Raw genomic sequence first — 14,795 nt, 5'->3', positions numbered from 1 at the left:
ATCATGAGCTCATGGGAACTGAGATCCCCATTTGACAGGCCTAGCCAAGGAAAGGGACTGTGTGTGGCCTCGAGTCACCTAGGAGTTGCAAAAAAACAAATACCATCAAAGGTCTAAAGAAGTGTGCAGCATCCAAGGGGTATTATGCAATTTCATTTTTCAAAAAAAAAGAGGATGAAAGTCTAAATTCTTCAAGACTGAGGCTTAACGTCCACGTGATGAAGTTCTGCACTCCCAGGGAACTGCATGTTCTCAGAGAACTTTCATTACTCTTACTGATCAAGACGATTCTTCCAGGGGAAATTTTTTTTTTAAACTAAGGCATTCCTAACCAGCAGGATAGTACGATCATCTGTCCTCACAGCGATTCTCTTCGTGATGACCTCCATATTACAGTCGCAGTTCCCAGCTCCAGGCTCAGTATCTCATTTACTCCTCCTCACAATACACTAGCAGCAGTCTGATGAGGAAACCGAGGTTCAGAGAGGTTCCATGTCTTTCCCGCCTGTGATTAATCTTCCGGATAACCCTCAAGGTCGGTTGTGCACACCTGAGGCCCACAGAGGTGGTAAGTGACAGCTGAGGCAGGCAGAGGAGGTGGGGTCTGAGCTCCCCAGTTGAACGCAGGGTCCATGGCTTCCCCACTGATGAGGACTGGGGTCAGCCGCTGGAGTCAGGGTTGCAGAGGGGGTTCCTGGAAGGAAGGAGGAGATGGCAAGCTGATCTCCACCTCTTCCCTCCTCTCCTCCTCAGATTTGTGCAAGGCGTCGCCAGGGGGAGCCAAAGGGCCCCAGGTCGCCTGCTCTGGGCACCCAAGACCTGCAGTCCTGCTGCCTGGCTCAGCTTCCCCATGGGGTGCAGAGTAGCAGTGGCCAGGAGAGAGTGGGCAGCTGGACTCACTCTTCAAGGGCTTGCCAAATAGCAAAGCGTCTTTTCCCCGGAGCGACAAGAATTCCCAGTTACCCAATGTCCGCCCTGTTTGCTCCTTTCCATTCACTCACCTAAGAATGGTTTTTTAAATGCCTGCTGCCAGCTGTGGCCCCCATAGAGATCAGCCGTGAGCCCCCGGTCTGGAAGGAGCCAGATGTGAAAACCAAGGTGAGCTGGGCTCTGATGGAGAAGTCCAGGGGTCTCCAGGAGCCCAAGGAGACCTGCACCCTGCTTGGGGGCAGGGATTGGGATGCGGGTAGACTGAGCCTTGTGACGAGGGAACAAAAGGGACTGGTGGCAGAGGGGGCATTCAGGCTCGGGTGTGAAGGGCAGGACCTCTGCAGGGCTCTCTTTGTCAGAGATTTACCAAGGCCAAGACTGTGGAGGAGGGGCTCTTTGTGCAAAGAGCCCCGGTCCTTCTGGAGGAGACTGGAGCCGTGGGCGTTTCCTTCTGAAGCCAGCGAGCCCCATCCTTTGGCCTCCACTCTCCCGGCTCTGTCTCCCAGGCTCCCAGGCTCCAGGGGCATGACTGAGTCCTGGCATTCCAGTTCTCGCCCACCCCATCCCACCCTGATCACGCCCGTCAGTCTCTGCAGCAGCCCTGCATCAGGTCCCCGTCACGTGCTGTACAGGGCTGTACAGCTTTCAAGGTGCTTCCAGAACATTTGCTCACTCACTCACTTGCTCTGTCTTTACCTTCTCTCCATCTACCCTTCCCCATCCACCAGGAAACTCCCCTCTTCCTGCCTAGCGCCCAGCTCCAGGCCACCAGGCCTAGGAGGCCTCTCTGATCGCCTCCTGGGGTAGAAGTGACCTCCTCTCTCTGGCCCATAAGCCACTTCCTAGAGAGCATGCCTGAGAGACTTACAGGTGTGTCTTCACTTCCCTTTGATCCTGCCGCCTGGCTCTGCCACATGGACCATATCTTCTAGAAGATGGTCTCCATCTACACACCTGAGGATGCTAGCTACCAGCACACTTGGTAGGCACACTTGAGGGCAGGCTGGGGACAAGAACTTCATATGGGTGAGAGGCACCCCTGGGCTATGGGGTCACAGTCAAACAGGCCATCATCTGTCTCCATCCCTGCCTTGATTTGGGGAGAGAAAGCCTGGAAGGTTTCCCTGTTGCTATCAAGCTTGGGGGACAACTTGCCAAGAGTGAGTGCCTCTGATGAACAGGCACAGTAAAGAACATTATTTAAGTCAGGGGTCCCTGAAAGGACTCCCCAAACACATTCATTGTCCCACGCACAAGACAATATGTGGTTCTGAGGGAGAAATCCAAAGACCATACAAAATAAAACCTAAGAGCGAGGTCTCCAGTATTAAATCACCAGCCAGGTGTGACCACGCCAAAGAAAATGTGTGACGTGATGGGGTGGGCCTGGGGCTTGGTGGAACCCAGAAGCAGCTCTTCCTCCCTCTCTGGTCCTTTCTGATCCCCCACCAGCTATATGACTAGCCTCAGCCACCAGGCCAGTGCCATAAGGGGTACGAAGCCAGGTGGGAGCAAGAGCGGGTGGGCAGATTAGATGTCCAGGACTGAGAAGATGCCTACAGGCAGACGTGGAGTGTGCGCCGGAGGGAGTGTCGCGGCAGGGAGGGGAGCTGGAGTGGGGGCAACGTCGGGTGAACGCTGGTGCAGGCGGAGTGGACAGAAAGAGAAGTCTTGTCTTTGAGTCGAGCCGGAGAGCAGGGGAAGAAAAAAGGAGCTCTTATTGGTGGTTGTCAAGGAGATGGGCCTTGGGGTTTGCTGAACTTTCTTTCCTTAAAGCGTCCTGCCTGGAGCTGAGAGGGGCCATTTATTTCCAACAGCGCCTCGGGGGCGGTCCGCGCCAGGCTCCAAGGCCGAGGGCGTCAGGTGGAGACCCCAAGGCAGGCCCAAGCAGCTCTGATGCTCCTCCCGCCCTGGCCACCGCCCTGCCGGGCCTGTCACTGGGAGGCCCTGGCCTCGCACTGGTGGACTGCCAGCCTCGCTGGCCAGGGCAGCCCTGAACAGTGGTGGTGCCCTCCGGGCTGACTGCAAGCGGTATGTCTGTCAGCCACCGCGCGGTCGCGGACGTCCTACCACAGAAGCATGTCCTGCGGCTGTCCCATGACAAGCACACTTACGGACCATCGCCCTTTGGAGAGTGGCAGAAAGTTCATTTGCTTTGAACGTAAATTTTGAAACCATCTCCGCGAGTTTTTCAAGTCCAGCTTGTTCGCTGCTGCCTGGGCAGAGCTTGGCACTCAGTAGGTGCTCTATAAATGTCGCCGGAACGGCCCCACGGAGCAGGCGTTTCCTTCACTGCTAATAATGCCGCGGGGCCTTCGCGACCTCCGATAGCCGGTTCGAAAGCCCCCTCCTCTCGCTCCGGCGTGCGAGAGCTGGGGGAGGAGGGTGTTGCCCCAGAGGGGCGGCCACCCTGAACGACGGGGGCGAGGGGGTAGGGCAGGGCAGCCAGCAGCCTCCGAGCGAGGCTGGGCGGAGACCCCGCACCCGCAGCGGCGCGAGCCGGCTCGGGGCCCCCACCCCCACCCCCCACCTGCCGCCCACCGGAGGGGAGGGGCGGCTCCGGACGCCCCCGCCCGCCACTCCCCCGCGGGCGGGCGCCCGAAGCCCATTGGCTGTCCGCGCGAGACGCCCCGCCCCCTGGGGCCGCGGGCCAATGAGCGCACGGCTGTCAGCTCGTCAGCCGCGCCGGCTCGGTGGCTCAGGAGCCCGAGCGGTGGCCGAACAGCAAGCAGCGAGGAGCGCTCGCAGAGCGGCCGGTCGGTGGGTCCCGCGCCCGGCACGCCCGCACGCCCGGCCCGGCCCGGCCCGCAGCGATCATGGGCGCGGCGGCCGTGCGCTGGCACTTGTGCGTGCTGCTCGCCCTGGGCACGCGCGGGCGGCTGGCGGGGGGCAGCGGGCTCCCAGGTAAGCGCCGGGCCGGGGGTCGGGGGGCGCCGGGGGGCTGAGGCGCGGTCCCAGCGGGCCCCCACCCGCGCCGTCGGAGGCCGCAGCCCGCGTCGCCCCGCGCCCGCTTTGCCTCTTTGCAAAGTAACTTCTGAGGCCGACCCGGGGCGCCCCCTCCCCGCAGCCGGGCTGGTCCGGGGCTCCCGGAGCCCAGAGGGGGCCGCCGCAGGGGCGGGGTGGGCTGAGGCCCGGGGAGGGGAAGCGTGAGGGCGGGAGGAAGAAAGAAAGCGCGATGGCTGGCCGAGGGCACCCCGCGTGCGGACCGAGGCGGGGCGGGGACCCCGGAGCCGAGAAGGGGCTCTCCAGGGAAGAGGGGAGCGGGCCGAAGGAAGGCCGGAGAGCAGACGCAAGGAGGTGACCGAGAGAGAAAGAATGGACAGAAGGAGGGAGGGGATCGAGGGACAGACAGACAGTAAAGGAGGCGTAGAGGGAACAGACAAAAGGACACCGGGAGAAGCCCAGAGAAAGACGCGGAAGGGTGAAGAGTGGAAGGTCCCAGGGGAAAAGAGGGAAGCCAAGGGAGGGAGAAGGAGGCAGAGGGTCGCGGGAGGGAATAAGACAGAGCAAAGGGGGTGGGGGACGTGGGGAATGGACCACCCGATGGAAGAGAGGTGGAGACAGATGGACACCAAAGAAAGACAGAAGGACGGAAAGGGAGGCGCACCGGGAAGAGGACGCTGAAAGAGGAAGGATGGAGATGCCAGGCAAGAGTCGGACATCTGGATAGTCAGGAAGGAGAGAAGAGAGGAAAGGAGAGGAGAGAAAGAATGCAGAGAGGACACCGGGAGCAACCACAGGCACAGGAAGGAGGTGGATGGGACCCAGAGGGAGCGAAGACTGGACCTGGACCTCAGTGATGAGGACATCTGGAAAGGGAGGCAGGAGACACAGGAGAGAGCAGCTGTGGTCAGGCAGGCAGGCAGCAGAGGTGAGGGGGGTGCCAAGGGGACTTCACAAGGACTCTGCCTCCCTCCCTGTCCTCTCTTCCTCTCTGGTTGCCTGAAAGGGGCTCCCAGGCAAGGCTGGGGTCCCATTCTCTCCTCCGATCTTCAGAGGGGCTTCCTCCCTGGGGAAAGGTCTCTCCTGCCCTGCTTCCTGCGCCTCCCTGGTGCTGGGTTCCATGGGATTTGTTTTTGGGGTTGTGGGTCTCTTCCTGGGAGTGACACTTGTGTGAGGTTGTCAGGCGTTTACATTCCACAGTTGGAGGGAGCTTTTTCCCCACGGGCCCCCTCTTCCAGAAGCTGGACTTGGTCTGTGGGGGTCTCTCCCAAGGTTTGGAGTCCTTTGCCTCTCTATGACCATCCCCTGGTACTTCTCTTCACCCATCTTTCCTTCCTCATGTGTCTCTGTCTTCCTCTGTCTCGTCTCCTGCCCTCTTCCCCGCTCCGCGGAAGCCCAGTAACTGAAATCCCAGCAGCTTGTCCCAGCATAAGAAAACCAAAGTCAAAGTGAGCAGCCTGTGCCACAGGCCAGGCAGAGTACGTAGCGAGAGGAACTGTGCCCACAAAGCCCTGGCCTGGGCTCTCGGGCCCTCTCCTGTCTCCCACCTAAGGTCTTGTTTGTTCTCAGTGTGTTGGCAGACAGCTCCACCCACCCCTTGCCAACATGCGTCTGTTTCCATCCCGAGGAGAATGCACACCCAGGTGGGAGATGGGGGTTAGAGGTGGGCACCAGGCACAAGAGCCCCAGGCAGTTTCCTGTCTCTCATTCCCTTGCACTGACCCTTGGGAAATGGGACAAGCCATACTTGTGGCCTCAGGTCCTAGTCATTGGCCCTGGCCTGTGACTGCCTCCCAGTTCCCTTCCCTACTGCCCTGGGCAGCTGTAGAGGGTGGGCCACCCACCTCAGCAGATGACACCACCCTCGGAAGCAAGGCTCGTGTGTGTGTGTGTGTGTGTGTGATGGAGGACTCCTGCACACACAGAGGAGGTCATTCTGTTGTGTTTCTGTTTGATGCCTGTCTTGTCCCAGGGGTGAGTGGGAACCATGGGGGCTGGAGCAGAAGAAAAGGAGTCCTGCAGGGTGGAGGGGGAATCTCTGAAAGACCCCCATATGCAGATTTAGAATCCAGATGCCAGTCAGGGGACTAATTCAAAGTGGGCATTTTGAGGAACCAGAAAATCTAGGGTGAGTCCAGAGGCATGAAGGGGCAGGGATGTTCCTCGCTTTCCCTAGGAGAGTGCATCTTGGCTTTCTTGGTCCTTCTGTCTGTCTGCCTTCCATCTGTATTTTCTTTATAGCCAGCTGCATATGGCCTGTTCCCAGGCAAGCTTGTTCTGTGTCAGAGTCTAGTCTCTCTCCATGAGCCAGCGACCTGCAGCACCTTGCTGAGTGCTCTGTCCCCTCACCTGAACCTGGGGAATTGCCTGTGCCCCAGGGTGCCCTCCACCCCCCTCACCCCCCACCCGTGTGGGTGGGAAAGTGTGTTCAGGTGTATCCCTGGGAGCTATTTTGCATAGTGTTCCTGACAGGTGTGTGTGTGTGTGTCTTGGGGGCTGAGCTGGGGAGGGCTAGGAGTCCTCTGAACCCAGACTGAACTTGAATCTGGAAGTTGGGCTGGGAGAACCAGGTTCCTACCTAGGTTTTTAGGGATCAGAAGCATATACGAACCAGGATTAGCCTAGTTGAAGGTCAGTTCTGCCCCTGGATTCCAGTCTGGGAATGTGGAAGCCAGATAAGTAGCCCATACAGCCACAGCCTCGGGCTGGTGGGATCCAGTGTTCATGTCCCCTGCAGGATCTTAGGATGGTCTCTGCTCACTGCTCTCCCACCTCCGTTTTCCCATCTGTAACCCAAAGTGGCTGAATTTAAACTCCTCCAAGGACCCTTTTGGCTCTAAATTCTAGAATAAGGAGAGTGGCCGAGGATTGGAGCCATGTTATGGGTAGAGCAAGACACACAGAGATCCTCGAGTTGTCCCTAATCCTCAATTTTCCCATCTTTTTAGTGGGAATTACAGCTGTGCTCAGAAGAGTTGTGAAAATCAGTGAGTCCAAATGTCTTAGTAGCAATATGCCTGACACAGAGCAGCTTCCCCAAGGACACTACCAGATTGTCATGTGGCAGCTGTAATTTTACCTACCCCAGTGGTCAGTGGGAGGGTGGAGGCAAGAGCTCCTGCCATTGCCGGGGGCTGCCGCCTCCCCAGCCACGCTTCACCTGTTGCTTCTCCGCCCAGGGCCCGTGGAGGTGGACGAGTGCTCAGAGGGAACAGATGACTGCCACATCGATGCCATCTGCCAGGACACACCCAAGTCCTACAAATGCCTCTGCAAACCAGGCTACAGGGGGGAAGGCAGGCAGTGTGAAGGTGAGTCTGCCCAGCCCTCCTGGCCAGCCCCGGCGCGTGCTGGGGCCAGGGCAGGAGGCAGATGTCCACCCCATGTGATGCCAGCTGGAACTGAGCCCACAGCCCCACCGCCCCGGGCAGGAAGCGCAGCCTCCTCCCAGCTTTCTCCTCGGAAGCAACGGCTTCCCTGGAATGCACGCCGCTTCCCTGGGGGTGAAGTCGGAGACATGGGGCGCCTGACTCTCACCTGGTTTTAGACTTTCTCTTTTTAAAGGATAAAGGTGAAGAGTCTTATATTTGGTATCTGTCCCTGACTAGATGTGGGGGAGAGAAGAGTGTGGATCCCCCACTCCTACTTGGCTCCTAACTTCAAACCAAAACCACCTGCATGGCCTGAGCTCCCCCAAGGGACTGCAGAGCCAGCCACCAGCTGTGAACTGGCCCAGCTCTGGCCCAGGCTGTGGAGTTTGGGCAGGGACTGCATTTGTGCCATTCGTCTGTCTGTCCAGACTTTCCCCCCTGCCCCGGGATGGGGGTGCTGCTTTGAACGTCAGACAATAGAAACTGGCTCCCTTCAGTCTGACCATCCACTGGGCTGGGCACAATGGCGCACACCTGTAATCCCAGCGGCTCAGGAAGCTAAGGCGGGAGGATCACGAGTTCAAAGCCAATGTTAGCAACTTGGCAAGGCCGGAGAAACCTAGCCAAGACCCTGTCTCAAAAATAATTAAATAAATAAACAAACAAATGAAAGGGCTGGGGACGAGGCTCAGTGGTTAAGTGCCTCTGGGTTCAATCCCCAGTACCAGGGGAAAAACAGCAGCCGTGGCAGTGTTGGGAACCAGAGGTCTCTGGGGCAGACAGACCCTTTGGTGTCATTCACCCATGAGGGTCTGTGGGCCCCTCGACCCCTCGGGTCTGGGGCAGAGCTTGGCCTGGTGGGGCAGGTGCTGGAAGCAGCTCTCACCACGACGGACGTGAAGTCACTGATCCAAATCCTTCCTATCACTCCCGTTGTACAGGCGAGGAAAGAGGCATCTTTGACAATGTCCCCAAGTTTCACAGGGACTGGGATTCAGGTCTTCTAATTCCCACTCAACCACTCTGTAGAGTCTCGTTTTCTTCTCCAAGTCCTGCCAGCTTAGCTTTTCAGAGTGTGGGATTTGGGTCAGGAACATGGCATGTGGAAACAGGATGGGTAATGCTCTTTCTGCACCAGACTCTGCAGGGGCCAGCATTTTAAAGGGGACGTGGCAACGAATGCCACCTTCAGATGCTGATGTTGTTTATACATTCCACTTATTGAGCCTGAGTGGGCAGATGACGTCTTCCTGGATCACAGCTAGTTTGGGCAAATCCCTGGCTTACTCAGGGCCCAGAAGCTGAAGAGTGGTTCAAGTGGCACATGTGTGGCTTTGTGTGACTACTTCCTGACCCTCTGCTGGGCATCCCAGATCCAGTGCCCTGGAAAAGGAAGGTCATGTTGGAAGCCCCCACCCCACCGTCTCTGCCACCTTAAGCTACTGACTAGGCCTCTTCCCCTCCCAGCCTAGACCCTAAGCTGCCATCTTTTGCTCGGAGGCCCATATTTTTCCTCCTTCCTGTTCCCCTGAAGCCCCTCAGAGTCCAGCCTGAGCACCCACTCAGCTCTAGCCCTGAGCTAGGAGTCTGACTCTGGTCCCCAAGCCCGACTCCAGCTCTTGCTGGCTCTGTGGGCCTCATTCCTCCTCTCTCCAGGGGGAGGTCCTATTGCCCCTCTGGTGTGAGGAGGAGGCTGTGCTTGGACTGCAGGAGCTACCCAGGCCTCCCTGCCTCTCCAGGACCCCAGCCTCTGCCCTTCACCTCCTGACACCTTAAAGTGGCATGTGCGCGCGTACTCGCACGCACACACATACAATGCGGGGATTTTCTGTGTTTCTCTCTCCCTGCCTGGAGCTCCTGTCCTCTTTGTGTGTCCAGGATAAATCTAAAGACTAATCACTTTTTAATTTGCCTCCTCCAGGAAACCTTCCCTAACAACCTCCTGTCTGTAACACACACGTGCACCACACCTGCACTAAGTACCCATTATCACCCCAGAATCCCCTGGGCTCCTCTTCCAACTCTGGGCTGTAATTACGTCTTGCTTCCCCAATGCCCTGCGGGTTCGTTTGCTGAGGGCCTGCCGTGGGTTTGGTGTTGGGGCCATCACATGGAAGCTGTCAAACTCAGGCTGTGCCCCAGGAGCTCACGGCAAGCTCTCAGTTACAGAGAGCCTGGCACGTCTGTCACTGTGCCCCCGCTCCTGGGGCAGAGCCTGGCACCAGCATGGGCATGCCGGAAGTGTTGGTCTGAGCTGGCTCTCAATGGCCCGGCTGGAGCTCTTCTTTGACCAGCCGCCGTGCCAGCACGTGTCGGCAGGGAAGCGTGGAGCACTGTGTCCAGGAGGCTCCTTCCTGCCATGTCATCGAGACCCTGAGTCATGGGAGAGGCCCGGCCTCTGCATGGAGAGGTGGCTGCAGCCACTGCTGAAGTGGACGGTTTGCCCTTCCCAAGCCTGTTTCTCTTTTGGTTTTGTGGAGACTGAGCGAGGTGTGCTGGGACCGCCTGCCTCGCGGCCTGGCTCACCGCGGGCATCAGCGCACAGTATGTGCGAGTGCAGGTGAGGGTGTCACTACCACCATCGCCATCCTGTTCTCACGGCTTCTCGAGAGGGGTGCAGGCTCTGCTCATCAGGATCAAGGAAGACCTTTGAAGTCGTGTGTGCAACAGAAGTGACGGTCACGGTCCCGTCTCCTCCTGCCTCCAGGAGCTTGTGGGCTTGAGCTGCAGTATGGGCTGAGGTCATTTATCAGTGGATACTCTTGGCAGGTACAGGGTGCACCTGTGTCTGTTGATTGGCCTTGTCGGCGGTACGCAGAATGACTGTCAGGGTCCGGGGTTGGGGCTCAGTGACAGAGCGCTCACCTAGCACACGTGAGTCACTGGGTTTGATCCCCAGCACCACATAAAAAAAACTAAATAAACAAAATAAAGGTATTGTGCCCATCTACACATAAAAATATCTTTTTAAGAAAAGAATAACTGTCATTCTCCAAGAGGAGGAATGCCATTTGGTCACTTGCTCCCTAAACCCTCATGAGTGAACCCCACATGCTGGTGTGAGTTTCAGGGCCCTGAGTGGACCCTGTGCTGCTTGAATGAGGTATTCTCATTCCTGGGGACCACCCACAGTTCTCAGCTGGTACCAACACATCCCGCTGGGTCCTTCACCCTAGGACCACCAGAACCCCCACCAGCTTCCCCTGGATGACTGTGTGGAGACTTCTGGGGGCTTCCCACCTAGATGCTTATCACCTTGGTTTACAGATGGACAAGTGGAGGCCTGCGAGGGTGGGAGTCTAGGGAGGTGGAATGAGAGCCCAGGTGTGGTGGGCTCATTTCTCCATGCCACGTGTCTGCAGGTGGTTATTACCATCTGTCCCTCTCTGCTCCCAAAAGAGGAATGAACAGTCCTTATTCAGCTAAAGCAGAGAAGGTAAAGCAGAGATCAGAGCCAGACTGCATAGGTTCAAATCTGGTCTGGGCAGCCTGGGCAAGTTATTTAACCTCCATTGGTTTATCTATAAAATGGACACACCACTAGTACCTGCTTCATAGAGTTTGAGGGTTAAATGAGCTAATGTATTCATAGTATTTTAACATCAGCTGGCACATAGGACCTCCCATGTAAGTGCCAGCTCTGTTACTGTGGTCATGATGTTGATGGTGATGTTGATAGTGATGATTGTGGTGATATTGATAATGATGGTGGTGATGTTGATGGTGAAGGTGGTGGTGACAATGGTGATGAAGAAGATGTTGATGGTTAGGGTAATTGTAATGGTGGTGATGATGGTGTTGATGGGGAAGATGGTGGTGATGGTGATGGTAATGGTGATGTGATGGTGGTGACGATGGTGATGGTGGTGACAACGTTGATGGTGAAGATGGTGGTGATATCGATGATGGAGGTGGTGGTGATGGTGGTGATGGTAATGGTGATGTTGATGGTGGAGGTGGTGATGGTGGTGAAGGTGGTGGTGAAGGTGGTGATGGTAACCGTGATGTTGACCATGATGTTGATGAGCATGTTTTGATGTTGGTCATCCTTATTGTGTTATGTTCATGACCATAAGTCAGTGATCATAATGTTTACATCAAAATCTAAACAGAGGTAAAGCTTTGTCTTTTTCCAACAATCTCCAGGACCTAAAATGGCTGGGAAATGAGCCTCTGGTTCCTTGACTATTCACGTAAAACCGTATGTATGCATCCGTTTCCCCAGAGATGTGGACGCGCAGCATCTGCGGATGACCATCTACCTGGGAGATGCAATTTAAAACACATGGACAGGCTTTCCTCTACACCTAAAGATACTTCAGGAATGACAATCATGCTGCCACCTTCCCTCTCTGCAGACACCAGTGATGGATCCCCACACCCTCCGGGCAGTCATTTCCAGGGTAGATGAAACCTGCGTTCCCTCCCTGGGCTGCCGCAGCTGCAGACCCGGAGCTGGCGTGGGGTTCTGCAGCAGTTAGAGTTTGGGGGGCTGAGTCCCCATCCTACAGATCTCACAGACCTTGGTGTTTACTGTGATGAACGCAGAGGATGGATTCTTAGTGAAGCATGCCCAGGAGCATGACTTCCCTAGTCTCCCCGGTTCTTCGTGGGAAACAGAGCCAGGTGGTGGGAAGCCCTGCAAGGGGCTGTGTGAGCCTCTCATGTCCTTAACGGTGTCACCTTGGAACTTCTGAGTTTGAACCCCTTGTTAGCAAACTCAACACTGGAGGCAACCCACCCCTCGTTCTGGGAAGAGCTGCACTTTAAGGCCATCTTGCCATGTGGCTGGTGACCTCCACATGGGCAGCCACTGTGCAGCTATGTCCTGGGCTTAATTCTGGCAAGGGGCTTGCTGTAGCCGACAGAGATACCTGGACAGCTGGGTAAGGCTCTGAGGGAGGCAGGCGCCACATGGGCATTCCCTTGGTGATTTGCATCTTGGCAGAATCTAAAGTTGAAAGAACCTTCATACGCATCCAGGGCAGCCCCTGTGTTTGACAGGTGACCACTGCCCTTGCTGCCCTCTCCAGACCTGTGTATACCTGTTTTAACCCAGCCACACTGCATTCATGGAGTGTGGGTCCCTGGAGGAAAGGGCTTATGACCTGTTCTGCTCCCCTCCCTGGAACCCAGCAGGTATGGAGAGCATTTGTTGGTGGAAAGGGCAGGTCATGTGTCCCCAAGGACACCTCCTCTAGGAAGCCTTCCCTGGTTCTCCAGATAGGTGAGCAATCCTCCAGGGCTTCCCTCCTCGGGGCTCCTGTTACTCCTGGTTGTGATGACCTACGTGGCTTCCCTGGAGCCCAAGGCTGGTTTAGCACCCAGTGCTGGTGGTACCAAGAAAGGCCTCCCAGAGACCCCACAAGCTCTGAAGACTTTATGGATAAGGAAACTGAGGCCCAAGAGGAGAGAGGACTAGACTAAGGGTAGCTGGTGTGTCCAGACAGGTGGCAGAGCTCACTTGGGGACGCTGCCCCATCTCCACTTAGGTGGCCCAGCTAAGGCAGAAGGGCCTGGATTCCAGCCCCACTCAGCCATGAGTTCCCAGCAGCAGGCAGGACTCCCGGCAGCCTGCCTGAAAGCAGCAGGGTGGGGGTCTTTAACTAGGGAGTGAGAGGACACTACAGAGACCCTTTCCTGTTCACATGTCCCCTCCCTTGCTGCTGCCAGCTTGTTTGACATAGGTCCTGGGAATGTGAGTGGTTGGAATCTCATTGCTGATTGTAGCAGGTAGAGGGTGTCCTGGCTCATGCCCAGCTCGGCCACTTAGATCCTGTGGTTTGCTAGTCCTTCCCTTTCCAAGCTCACCCAGCATTCTCCCTTCTTCATTGCTCAGACTTACCAGCACCTTCCTACCTCAGGGCCTTTGCACATTCTGTCTCCCGTCCTCATCCTTTTGCTGAGCTTGTGCATCCCCAGCTCACTGGACCCCTTGGGTCATGGTACTTTGGAAGCTGCCAGGGCCAGGCTTGTGCTGGCCTCCTGGTCTGAATTAGCCAAGCCTGTCTGTGCTCTTCCTGCCGGAGGGGCAGGCTGGGGTGAGGAGGGGCACTTCATCCCCTTAAATGCTTCAACTCATTCAACCTTAATTGCCTTGTTTTCATAGACATTTGCTGAGGAAAAGGACCAAATTATAGCTTGAATTGGGTCTTACTAATCTTAATTAAAAGCTCTTGTTTATAATCAGGACCAGGCCTCAAACGAGGAGCGAACCGCCCTCAAATGGCTTGTTTAAATCACTAAGCCCCTGTTGCTAATCACTGTTTAGTCTGAACCAACAGCGCACATCGCCCCTTCTGTGTGTGCCTGATTTTTAGACCACTTATTCAAGTGGTTTATTCCATTTGCAAGTTCCAACGCAGGCCTTTCCAAAATGCTATAATTAAAACTCTTGGGGGAAATAAGTTTTTGTTTGGGCCACAGCATATTAAATATATTACTATTTTCCTCTTTTTGTGTGTGAAAAGGAAAAAAATGACAACCTTATGGCCATCAGAGATCACAAAATTAGCATGTCTGTAATGAATGTAAATAGTCACTTCCTGAATTTTATATCCCCGGGGCCTGCTTGTCAATCACGGCAGTTAGGTAGATTACAGAGCATGTTATTAAAGCGTTTTGACAAAACTCCTAATAACATACCCAGTGATCCATTTAGTTTAACATCAGAAAAAAAAAACTTCAAACCAATTGGCCTTCCTAGGGAATAATGTCCGTGACCTTTTAAAATCATTTTCATCATTATTACCACACACTTTATTGAAATTCCAGATAAAATTCTACTTTGGGGTGGCCAGGAAAGACCTGGGGAGGCAGACTGCTGCAGGGGTGGAGGGCTCTCCTTCGCATCTTAAAGCATGCAATTATGCAAGCTAACACGCTCTCTGCCCAAGAGGAAAACACTCACGTCCCGCAGACCCACAGGCAGGAAGACGCTGGATGTGACTTAAAACTCCAAGTTGCTGTCAACTAGTAATTAGGCAGCCGTGCTTGCAACTGGTCCCAGCTCTGCAGCAGAGGTTAAGCCACTAGGAGAGTTCTTACAGCCTGTGTCCATTTTTAGAAAAATAAATAGGAGCATAAGTTCATGCATATTGGCATTTAAGTGCTGGAGGCAAGTTCGTCCCTCTGGGCCTCAGTTTGCCCATCTGTAAAACGCGTGCCCTGGACTGGATTCAGGGAAACATCAAGAATGTTTGCTGAGCACCTCCTCTGGGCCAAGCTGGGGCTGGGTTGAGGTCTGTTTCCCGCCCTTGACCTCGCTGGTTAGAGGGGAAGACAAACGACAGCAGGGCTGAGCAAGCAATGGAAGCAGAGAGAAGACTCGGTGGGGGCAAAGGAGCGGGAGGGAGAAGCTGGGGAGGACTCCCTGGGGAGGTGCCAGTTAGGAAAGCAGGAGCAGGTCACGGGGCTCCCTCGGCTCTGAAGGTGGGTGGGAGCATCTGCAGCCAGGAGTCCGGACCTCGATGACTCGGCAGGCTCTGGGAGTGGTGGACACCCGCGGCCTGCTCTCCACGTCCACCTAACTGGAGCCGCAGCACCTGTCTT

General features: G+C 55.8%; 1 protein-coding gene across 3 annotated transcripts in view; it reads left to right on the top strand.

The window, feature by feature from the left end:
- The first annotated feature begins 403 nt into the window (after positions 1-403).
- The window catches only part of SCUBE1 (signal peptide, CUB domain and EGF like domain containing 1), a 126,083-nt gene continuing 111,691 nt past the window's right edge, over positions 404-14,795 (top strand). Inside the window, exons 1-2 of one of the 3 annotated variants that reach the window (XM_079143295.1) lie at positions 404-568; positions 7,053-7,184. In XM_079143295.1, the coding sequence (XP_078999421.1) occupies positions 493-568; positions 7,053-7,184 (208 nt within the window). In that variant the 5' untranslated portion in view covers positions 404-492. Of the gene's footprint in view, positions 569-3,626; positions 3,835-7,052; positions 7,185-14,795 lie in introns of those variants that run through there. The other 2 variants (XM_079143294.1, XM_079143296.1) reach the window with 2 other exon arrangements.

Source organism: Sciurus vulgaris, assembly GCF_902686455.1.
Source record: "Sciurus vulgaris genome assembly, chromosome: 5".
In the NCBI taxonomy this organism is placed as follows: domain Eukaryota; kingdom Metazoa; phylum Chordata; class Mammalia; order Rodentia; family Sciuridae; genus Sciurus; species Sciurus vulgaris.
Note: the sequence above shows the minus strand (reverse complement) of the source record. Positions and strands in the feature narration are given on the sequence as shown.